Source organism: Halyomorpha halys, unplaced genomic scaffold, assembly GCF_000696795.3.
Source record: "Halyomorpha halys isolate HHAL.00 unplaced genomic scaffold, Hhal_1.1 Scaffold26.1, whole genome shotgun sequence".
Taxonomy (NCBI): Eukaryota; Metazoa; Arthropoda; class Insecta; order Hemiptera; family Pentatomidae; genus Halyomorpha; species Halyomorpha halys.
In genome coordinates, this window is record NW_027115055.1 from 71,887 (window position 1) to 82,799 (window position 10,913).

General features: G+C 30.4%; 1 protein-coding gene across 1 annotated transcript in view; it reads left to right on the forward strand.

Moving 5' to 3' along the window:
* Positions 1–9,243: 9,243 nt before the first annotated feature.
* The window catches only part of LOC106683191 (sodium-coupled monocarboxylate transporter 2), a 67,128-nt gene continuing 65,458 nt past the window's right edge, over positions 9,244–10,913 (forward strand). The window contains exon 1 of the mRNA XM_067052137.1: positions 9,244–9,707. Within this exon, the coding sequence (XP_066908238.1) occupies positions 9,244–9,707 (464 nt within the window). The remainder of the gene's footprint in view (positions 9,708–10,913) is intronic.

Genomic DNA, 10,913 nt, shown 5'->3' on the forward strand with positions numbered 1-10,913 from the left:
AAGATTTAAATTTTCCATTTACTAAAACGACTTTCCTGGTTTCTTATTTACAGAATGTGCTTTATAAAATTATCAATTACAATTTTATTAATTATTTAAATAAGAGTGCTTTGAATAATCATTAGTTTACTACATTAAACTTAACTACTGTGGTATTAGCATCATAAGCAGTTACAGTATTTAGAACAATATTAATTAGAAAATATATAACCAAACTTTTCTTGTACTGTTGTGTATAAAGATGCGTTTAATTCGAAATGTTAACAGTACTATTGTTTTTAGGAAAATGTTTATAACTAATATATGGTTATAATACAAATTTATAATATAAAGTTTATAATAATCGATAGAATGATTTTATTAACATAGCTTCTTCTAAGAAAACTGTTAATAACATTTTTAAAATATTAGTGTTAACGATATCAAGTTTTGTGTAACATATTAGTTACCAATAGCTGTGTTATATAATTATAGTTATTATAATGTGGTGATGATTAACTTAGTTATTTTATTCTTATATGTTCTATCTCTAATACATTCCTTCTTGCAAATAAATATACGAGAATTATTAGTTCAAAATTTACAACATAAAATTCGTTACACAATTTTATATTTTTATTTCACAATTTTCAATGTTTATTTACAACATAAAGAATTTATTAAAATTCGTTTTGAGTATGTTTCTCATAATGGTTGATATAGCGGCTGTGTATTAAGAAGTATTATATTACCATTGAAATGTGCTTTTTTATCAAATACTTTTGTGATTATTTTTTATATTATTACATAAATGGAGTTTTGTTATCTATTGTTTTTATTTTTTATCTATTCTATTGTTATTGTTTCTTGTATTTTTTAAATGAAATAATTATTAAAAACGTTATGCTTACATCAATCATATTTTACATTAAAAATCTGAGTGTTCAATTATTACATATTTACAATCACAGGTTCGTTTTATGTTTTATTCTCTTTTTCCCCTATCTTTATTTTATTTTCCCTCCTTTTCGTTTCTTTTCTTAATTTTCCTTACCTACATTATTAGTTATGTTCACCATATATTATTATTGTTTTCAATTTTTTTTTATACTTATACTTTGCCTCTTTATCTCTAGTATTATGGTTACATATTTCATTTGTTTCATATATTTTCTTTCTCTCAATTTTATTTTTCTTTCCATAATTTTAATTTTTAAATTATTAATGAACTAAAATATTAATATCCCTTTGCATTATATAACTTCATTTTTATTTTATTTCCTTAATTATGTAATTTTACCTAATTATTCAATTACCTATGTATACATTTTATTTTCTACTTCTTTCATCGCTTTATTTTATTAATTCCATTCTGTACAATTATTTACTTTATGACATTCTGTTTATATTTTCTATATTCATTGGTTGTTATCTTGTTCTGTTCTTAGCCCTGATGAAAGTTAGAAATTCTGGCCGAAACGTTGACATTATTAAATAAGTTACTTCAACTTATGTGTGTTTTATTTTGACCGCACCCCCAACTATCTTCTCCTCGTATATTACATTTTTACTTATTTTTCTATCTTTTTGAATTAAAAATTTATATGTAAAATATATTTTATGAACATAAAAAAACAAAACAATTTATGATAATGTTTTATGTAATTAATATACTATAATTAAATTGTTTATTTGATTTTCCAACTACAATGTTATTTTTGGTAATGTTTTTATTAATTTAATTTTTGAATTACTAAATATTTAAAATAATTAAACGGGAGTCGAAGGAAAACTTCTATTCAGAGTTTTGTTTCCCAAAGTTATTACGTAATTTTCAATTTTTATTTTTGTTTCTGGGAATTAATTCACCATCTTACTTCATTTTTTTTTATTTTATGAATTTTAAATCATTGCAGAATTTTCAGACATGTCTGGCCATCTATAGAAAACAAAAAAAGGCATTAAATGCCCTTGTTTTCCCTGGTCATTTTTAGTTAAATTTCTGTTTTGATATTTATTATATAAAAACCTTTGTATATAATGCTAGGGTCAACCTTATGACATTGTATGAGGTTGACCCTGGCATTGTTTACCACATACTTGGGATTGGTATTCTAGTAAGAAGTTAATTAATTTCAAGAAACGAAAAACTATCCCTATTACCTAGTTGTTAAATTACATTCTTAAATTATCTCTATTGATCATTAAAATTGCATAGTATCACAATAAATATAGATTTATCATTATTAAAAAATATTGGTGAGCAAATTAACAGATAAATTGGTACGATTTATCTTCAGGTAACTAATGACGATTAATCCACACCAAATAATACGGACAATTATGCACCGAAAATTCTACAAAAAAAGTTTGGAAAAAAATTTCCTCTATCATGACTACGAAAAATGAAATAAATTTATAAAAAATTCTATGGTGGAAGAATGTTTTTTAAGAGGATTGAGGTGAAAAATATTTTTTATTGAAATATTTGTTTGTGCAGTATTTTTTTTATACCAAGAAAAACAATAGCAAGACGAAATAATTTCTTTATCATATGTGATGTCTTATGTGCCTTTCGGGGGCGTAGCAGAAGAATTAGGGTAAGTGTATGAGCCGCCATCTGTTTTACTTTAGATTATTATTAAGATCAACGTAAACCTTCATGAAATGATCTTAAAATTAAAATTAAACTCAAAATGTTCATCTTTTTGTAAATTAGGTTATAATATATATAGAGAATTGTGAGTTATTGATCAGAATTTTTTAGATCCTTGGAAATACTAAAATAATATGTGTAATAATATGGTATATGCTATACTATGTGTCGTTTTGATTATCTTGGTATGAACATAGTAACTAGTTTACGTAATAATCTAGATAAATTGGTTGTAAAGTTAATACTGAAATCTTTGATCACTGATAACATTGGATAAAACCTAGTTTATCAATTAAATTCAAATTGTTTTTCTTAACTGAATCCTTATTTGCTCACAAGAATTGGCGTATTAGAAACATTGTTTTTGAAAATTAGATTTTATTGTAATGAAAATCGTACACTGGATGAAATGAAATAGCTTTTTAGCAATTTTAAACTGCACTATTTTATTGTAAAATTCAAAGTTATAATATATAGAGTCACACAATATATATGATGACATATGATAAACATACGAAAACATGGTTTTATGTTTTACATTATTAGTTTGATTATTTCAATCATAATATCCTTGGTGTTTGCATAGTATAGATTAAATAGTTAATATCTGTAATAGAAGGTGTTAAATTTTGAATTAAATAAAATATTTCGACCTCCTGCCCTACAATATCCTTTAATAATACCCTCTTATTCCTGTCGAACAGATCCGTTACTTAAGACTACATCTGGACAAACGACTAACATGGAATCCTCATACAGGACTAAAAATAAAGGAAACTTCTCGTCGATTCCGACTATTACAATATTTATTAGACAAACGGTTTAAACTTCCAATCCATTACAAAAGACTGATCTACATGACTATAATAAGCCACTATCTGGGCTCACGGAGTTGAGCTTTGGGACTCCACTAAACCATCGAATTCCCCTGAACCAATCCTTACAGTCCAAAATCCTTAATGCTCCCTACTTTGTCGCAAATCAAGTTATCTATCAGGACCTCAATGTTCCATATGAACATATGGTATGAACCAATACCAACTTCCCAACCACGCAAAACCACTTTTTTTTAACCTCGCTTCTCCTCCATTACTTAATAAACCTCTTAGGTGTCTGAAAAGAGAAATGTTCTCCTCTAGAAATGCTATTGGAGTTCTGTCGATGGGTAGATTCTCCACATGTTTGTGTCATGTCATTTTATCACTAACAGCAAGTTTATTTGTTGTATATATTTGTATATAACAATAAATAAATTATAAAAAATAAAACAAAATATTTCCAAATTACATTAATAAGCTCCGTCAAAAGAGCCCATGTAGTTTTTAGAGAAATAAATAGAATTACTAATACGAAAATGAATATGTAGAACACTAATACTTATTATTCTTAAATGTGCTAGATTGTATTATTTTATATAAACAAAAATTAGTGTAAGACAATAATTCATGTTATACATATCACTAATTTTCGTATATTTTTCACTGTATTATTATATTATTTGATCGAATAGATTCAAACTTTTCCAGGTTATAATATGATATTTCACTGCGCCATTCCTAAAAAGTTATTTTATTCCGTTTAGTGCACAAATATCATAGTAATAAAATATTACGAGGAGAAGATGGTTTGGGGTGGGGTCAAAATGAAACACTAATAAGTTGGTGTAACTTATTTAATTATGCCAACGTTTCGGCTAAGAACAGAACAAGATAACAACCACAATAAGTATAAAAAATAAAAAAGAAAGTATAAACAGAATGACATAAAGTGAATAATTTTACAGAATAGAATTAATAAAATGAAGTGATGAAAGAAGTGGAAAATAAAATGTATACATATAGTTAATTGAAAAAGTGGGTAAAATAGCATAATTAAGGACATAAAAAAAATTAAGTTATATAATGGAAAGAAGTATGAACATATTAGTTATTAATAATTTAAAAATTGAAATATGGAAAGAAAAAGAAAATTGAGAGAAAGAAAATATATGTAACCATAATAATTGATAAAGAGGCAAAATATAACAAGTTTAACAAAAGAAATGAATAGAAGAAAAAAAAAAATTTTTTAAAACAAAAGATAAATAAAACAAATAAAACGAACCTGTTAATACTATTATAAAACGAACGTCGTTTTATTTCGTTTTATTCTCTTTTTTCCCTTTCTTTATTTTACCACCCCTTCTTTACTCCACTTTTCTCCATTTTCCTTACTCACGTTATTACTTATGTTCACCATATATTATTATAGTTGTTTTCAAAATAATTTTTTTTTCCTTCTATTTAATTCTTTTGTTAAACTTTACTTATATTTTGCCTCTTTATCAATTATTATGGTTACATATATTTTCTTTCTCTCAATTTTCTTTTTCTTTCCATATTTCAATTTTTAAATTATTAATAACTAATATGTTCATACTTCTTTGCATTATATAACTTCATTTTTATTTTATTTCCTTAATTATATTATTTTACCCACTTTTTCAATTACCTATGTATACATTTTATTTTCCACTTCTCTCATCACTTCATTTTATTAATTCTATTCAGTAAAATTATTCACTTATGTCTTTCTGTTAATATTTTCTTTTTTATTTTCTATACTTATTGTGGTTGTTATCTTGTTCTGTTCTTAGCCGAAACGTTGGCACAATTAAATAAGTTACACCAACTTATTTGTTTCATTTTGACCGCACCCCAACCATCTCCTCCTACGTCATCCACGGTCAACAATCTCTCATAATTAATAAAATATTAATTTCCATAAATAAGTATTTTTATTCTTCCAAAGCTACAAAGGCCTTTTTTCGGCAATTATAGAAAATCCCTACCAACTTTACAACTCTCCTAGTGCTGTCCAAGCCATGACCACGCCTAGCAGTAGATGTTCGCTTACATCTCAAAAAATCGTGAGCAGGCTAATATAATATGTTGATGATCCAACTTGCTATAGATTTAGCTAGAACATTTCTTAGAAATCATATGAGTCATTCTCACAGTAATGGGCATTTTTTAGTTTATGTGATCAAAAATATTTAAGTACTTATTCAGTCAATCTGAAAAATGAGATGCTATGTTAAATACTTTGATAGAAATCAACTGTCGTAAAAAAAAGAGCTCAATTCCATATGTCCAAATTGGTCTGATTATCATAGTGTATAATAATTGTTTGTAGTGAGTGGGAAGTTTAGAGCGTTGTTTGGGAAGTTGGTGTTGTAGCAATTGAAATCTACGAGCAGTTTCTTGTCATTTCAGTCTTGTGTGTGGATTCCAAGTAAGTCTCTTGTCAAGATGGAGTCCTACGTATCGAATCTGTTCAACAGGCGTCAGTGGAGTATTTAGAAAGGGTACTGTAGAACAGGAGGGTAGAGGTTTACGACGGAGAGTAAAGGTGATCTGGTGGGATTTGTTAGGATTTATTTTGATTCTCCAGTTTTGACACCATTCTTCAATGGATGTTAGTTGTGTCTGTAGTGTTTGTGATGCATTAGTAGGGTGGTTGCTTACAAATAGTATACATGTGTCATCGGCGTATGTTGTTAGGACTGTGTTAGGGTGGGTTGGGACGTCAGCTTTATAAACCGTATAAAGAATGGGTCCTAAGATACTACCTTGAGGAACACCGACGGACTGAGAAAAGAGAGATGAGTAGGCTAGGTTATAATTTACTTTAAAGGTTCTATCAGAGAGATAGAAGCGGATTAAAAGGAAATATGTATGGGGAAGAAATTTACGAAGTTTATAGAGCAGACTTGGATGCCAGACTCGATCAAAAGCTTGTTCAACATCGAGGAAGATTCCCGTGCAGTACGTTCCGGGCTCGAATATGGAGGATATGAAATCAACTACTCCATGACATTGTTGTATGGTAGAATGGGATGTTCTAAGTCCAAACTGATGGTCAGGAATAACATGATATAGACTAAAATTAAATTCTGTCTTTCAACTTGTGGCTGATAAACATATATGTATTTGCGGAGATGAGCGTAGGCATTTTCACGTATCTGCCTGAGGTCACAAGGACATTCGGTTGGCTGTGCTACTGAATTTATTACTTAATAAGTTGTAAAAAGTTTATTTCGGAGGTTTGTTACAGCATTTTGATAATTTTAATTTCTTTGTAGAAGACCATGAATAAGGTGGAATAATGAAGTGGAAAAATAATCAGGTGAGAATAAGAAGAGTGGAGAAAAATTATGGAAGTTATTTTATCTGAGCAAAATACATTATTGTGTAGTATAATACGTTATTCCGTAATTTGGTAATTTAATATAATACGTTCAATACGTCATTCTGACTAGAAATTAAAAGAGAAATCAAAGTTGTTGGACACCCTATGGGACCAATTTAAAATATAGGTTTGTGAATAGTATATGCACATAAATATGTCATTGTCTCTGTTCTCCCTTCATATAAAGTAATTAAAATTCATCTTACACCACTCATGAAACTCTAACAATAGTCTAATTTTTTTATTATTATAAATTTTAAAGCAAAAAGGAACTTCAAGCAGTATCTCGATTGCCGTAGATAATGATAGTAATCCGAAACACGTAGTTATGCCCTTATTATCTAGTAAGTCCTTACCATTACGAAACATTTAATAAAAATATTTGTATCTTTATTCGTTTTATATTAGCTTTCTTATTCAATTAAGAGATGATAATTTACCAAAACTGTGGTGCAGTGCCACCAACTACTTTCAATCATAATACGTTGTTGAAAGATAATTTTTGCTGGGTTTTTCACGAAGACCACATTTTTTCCTAATAAAAAATAAATAAAAATCCAAATTTCTCTACTCCAACTGAAGATTAAAGATCTCAACTTTGTTCGCCATTTTAGGAATTTACGAAAAATGTCCTATAAATGCCAGCAGATATTTGTAGTAAAATATCGCATGGTTGGGCAATCGAAACATCCAAAGCAATATAAAGATTTAAAATGAATTATTAATTCATTAAGCTCATATCAAGATGAATAATAACCCCACACAGTCTATGCCTTCATACATTTTAATAATATAGACATATAAATAAATAACTTAAATATTGGTATCATAAAGGCATTTATGTCTGAGAGGCGGCCCATGTTTTGTTTCCTTGTAAAAGATAGCATTTACAACCCCGGCTGGGAAATGGTCATTCCGAGGAAAGTTTCCAATTAAATACCGTTACTGAAGAAATAACGAGGTTGTGAGATCAAAACAATATTATATAGGTATAACTATACCAATACCTGGTATTATTTGTGTTTTAATTTTGCTATAAAAAAAATTTAAATAATAAAAGACATTCGTATTGTTGCTGGTATAATTTGTTTACCTCACAACCTCAACATCTCTTCAAAATTTAACTAGCTTCGTATAATTAGGTATACAGTTGTGAATTTAATGAAATGAAGCTACTTTTATAAAATCCCCAAGATAGTACCTCGAAAATTATAGATTAGTTAGAAGCAAGAAGAGGGAAGCGTTAAGGAAAGAAATTGAGGGAATTGAAAACTCAAGAAGTAGAAATGAGTCCCGCAAGTTCTTCAAAATGGTGAATAACATTAAGTGTGGACCGATTAGGAGAGCCAACCTAATCAAAGACGACCATGGCAACATACTTATGCTTGAAGAAGAAGTCCAAGAAAGGTGGCGGCAATATTTCAAGAGTCTATTGAACCCGAGAGAAGCGGATAATTGTCTGGAAGATCGCGTACAATCGGTACGCAATACCATTGGATTAATACCAGTGGATATTAATGATGAAGATTTGGAAGCCATTCCATCCGACGTAGAGGACATCAAAGACATCTTGTCTAAACTTTAAAAAAATAAATCACCCGGTTCAGAATTGTTTAAAGCAGAGCATCATGAAGTCGCCATGGAGCTACACGACCTGATAGCTCAAATACGGAAAGAGTAAACCATACCCAAGAAGTGGAATGAGGCGGTAGTAGTGCCTATATACAAGAAGAAGGGGGATTCAACGATATGCAGCAACTATCGAGGGATTAGTTTGCTTAACACTGCAATAATTTTTTTTCCATATCCCTGTATAATAGTCCCTTTCCGTATGTCGAACAGAAACTGGGTGATTATCAATGTGGGTTCCGGTCCAATAGGTCTACTATTGATCAAATCTTCGCCCTGAGGCAAATCTCTGAGAAGATGAAGAATCACCAGCAGACAACTTGGATGCTATTCATTGACTTTCAGGCTGCCTATGATACAATCGTAAGGAGTGAGCTCATAGTGGCTATGCGTTAACTGGGGCTTCCTAGTAAACTCACCCGACTAGTAAAATGCACAATGGTGAGCTCAACCTGCCAAGTAAAATCCTGTGGATTATCAGAGCCTTTTGAAGTGGAATGTGCCCTAAGATAGGGTGACCCTATAGCCCCTTTTAATATCGTTTAATATCGCTCTACAAGCGATTAATCATAAATAGAGCAGGAATAAGTCAGGAAGGAACAATATCCACAAAGATGACTCAAGTTCTGGCCTATGCAGACGACGTCGTCATCATCGGTAGATCCCTGCAGAGCATTAGGACTGCTTTCGAAGCAATGGGTCGAAGCGAAAAGGATGGGCCTGCATATTAATGAGAAAAAACCAAGACTATGCTGTTGGGTAAGAATCCTCTGGACCAAAGGATGAGTCGCCTGGAAATGGACCCCTATAATTTCGAAGTGGTAAGAAGTTTTACTTACCTTGGCTCTACTATCAACGGGAAAGAGAATGAAGAACAAGAAGTTAAAAGCAGAATTGCTGCTGGAATTAGAGCTTATTTCTCTATTGTAAGGCTAATTAAAAGCAGAACGTTAATAAGGTCAGTCGTCACATACGATGGAGAAACTTGGACGCTAAGTAATAAAAGCATTAACCTGCTAGACAGGTTTGAAAGAGTAATTCTGAGGAGAATCTTATGGCCCGTATGTGAGAATGGTAATTGGCAAACAAGGAAAAATGGTGAACTTTTTGGGCTCTATAAGGAATGTAGCATCTCCGCGTTCATAAGAATACAGAGGCTTAAATGGCTTGGCCATGTAATGAGGATGAGCGAGGAAAGAGTGGCTCATAAACTGTACAGTTACGTTCCGGATGGTGTGCGGCAACGTGGTAGGCCGAAGGGCCGATGGAGGGATGCTGTGAGGCGGGATCTGCGACAACTTAGGATCCCAGTTATCCTTACAGAAGATAGAGAAAGATGGTTGCCGGCCGTTAAGCAGGCCAAGGGCAGCTTATTGCGCCTGTTGTGCCAGTAAAAGAAGAAGTACCTCGAAAATTCATTGAGTAATATTCTACCGATTAATTTCAGAAATTATTCATTTCACTTGCCTTCGTGATCGCCTAAGGAAGTGATACTTTGCTAAAAATTGGTTGCTATTCATCAATTGGCTAGAAAATGCACTGAAAATTTCGAAAATGTTAACAAAATTTGGCATCTCTTTAGTTACAGTAGGGAAATTTTATTTTTGTGTATAAAAACCTTTTTATTCTAAGAAAACCCTTTAAAATATCAAACTTAGGTGAGATTGGAAGGTGAAGCTGATGGCACTAAAATACATTTTTCGTAAACTATGCTCTCAGGAGGAAAAACTTTATTAAAAATACAAAGTTGTGCTGCCCACTTCATTGGGTTGCTAATCACACAGCATACTTATTTTAGTGTAATCAGACACTATTTTTAATCTTACGATAAATAAGCCTAGAGTAAGTATACAATAATAATTATAAACATTAGTAATATATAACACTAGAATATAACTTTATTTTCTCGGTTTTTGTCTTCGTTTCATCTCTTTAGTTATTTTATCTTTTTTCTCCCCCTTTTCCTTGTCCTTTTCTCTTTTTCGTGATTTTTTCCCCTCCTTTTCTATTATTTCCCCTTTCTCTCTTTTTTTCCTTTTTATTTCTTGTTCCCTTTCATATTTTGGTTTCAACCCTATGTGCCTTTAAAAGATTAATGGAAAAAATATATGAAAAATAAATAAGTGACAAATATAAATAAAAAATCAACAACCTATGTTAAAATTAAAATACAATAAATATAGAATAAATATATACAAAAATAATAAACCAGCAAATAAAATAATAAAGTAACAAATAAAATATGCAATGTATGCATGTCATCCTTCCTCTGGATAATTCCAATACTCAACAACTTCCAAGCATCTATTACTGGCATTTCCTTCAAGAACTCCACGTACGGTGAAAGTAAAATCTGACTTTTGTCATAGCAACCAAAGAAACATGGAAACGTTAATTTCCTTCAAGAACTCCACGTACA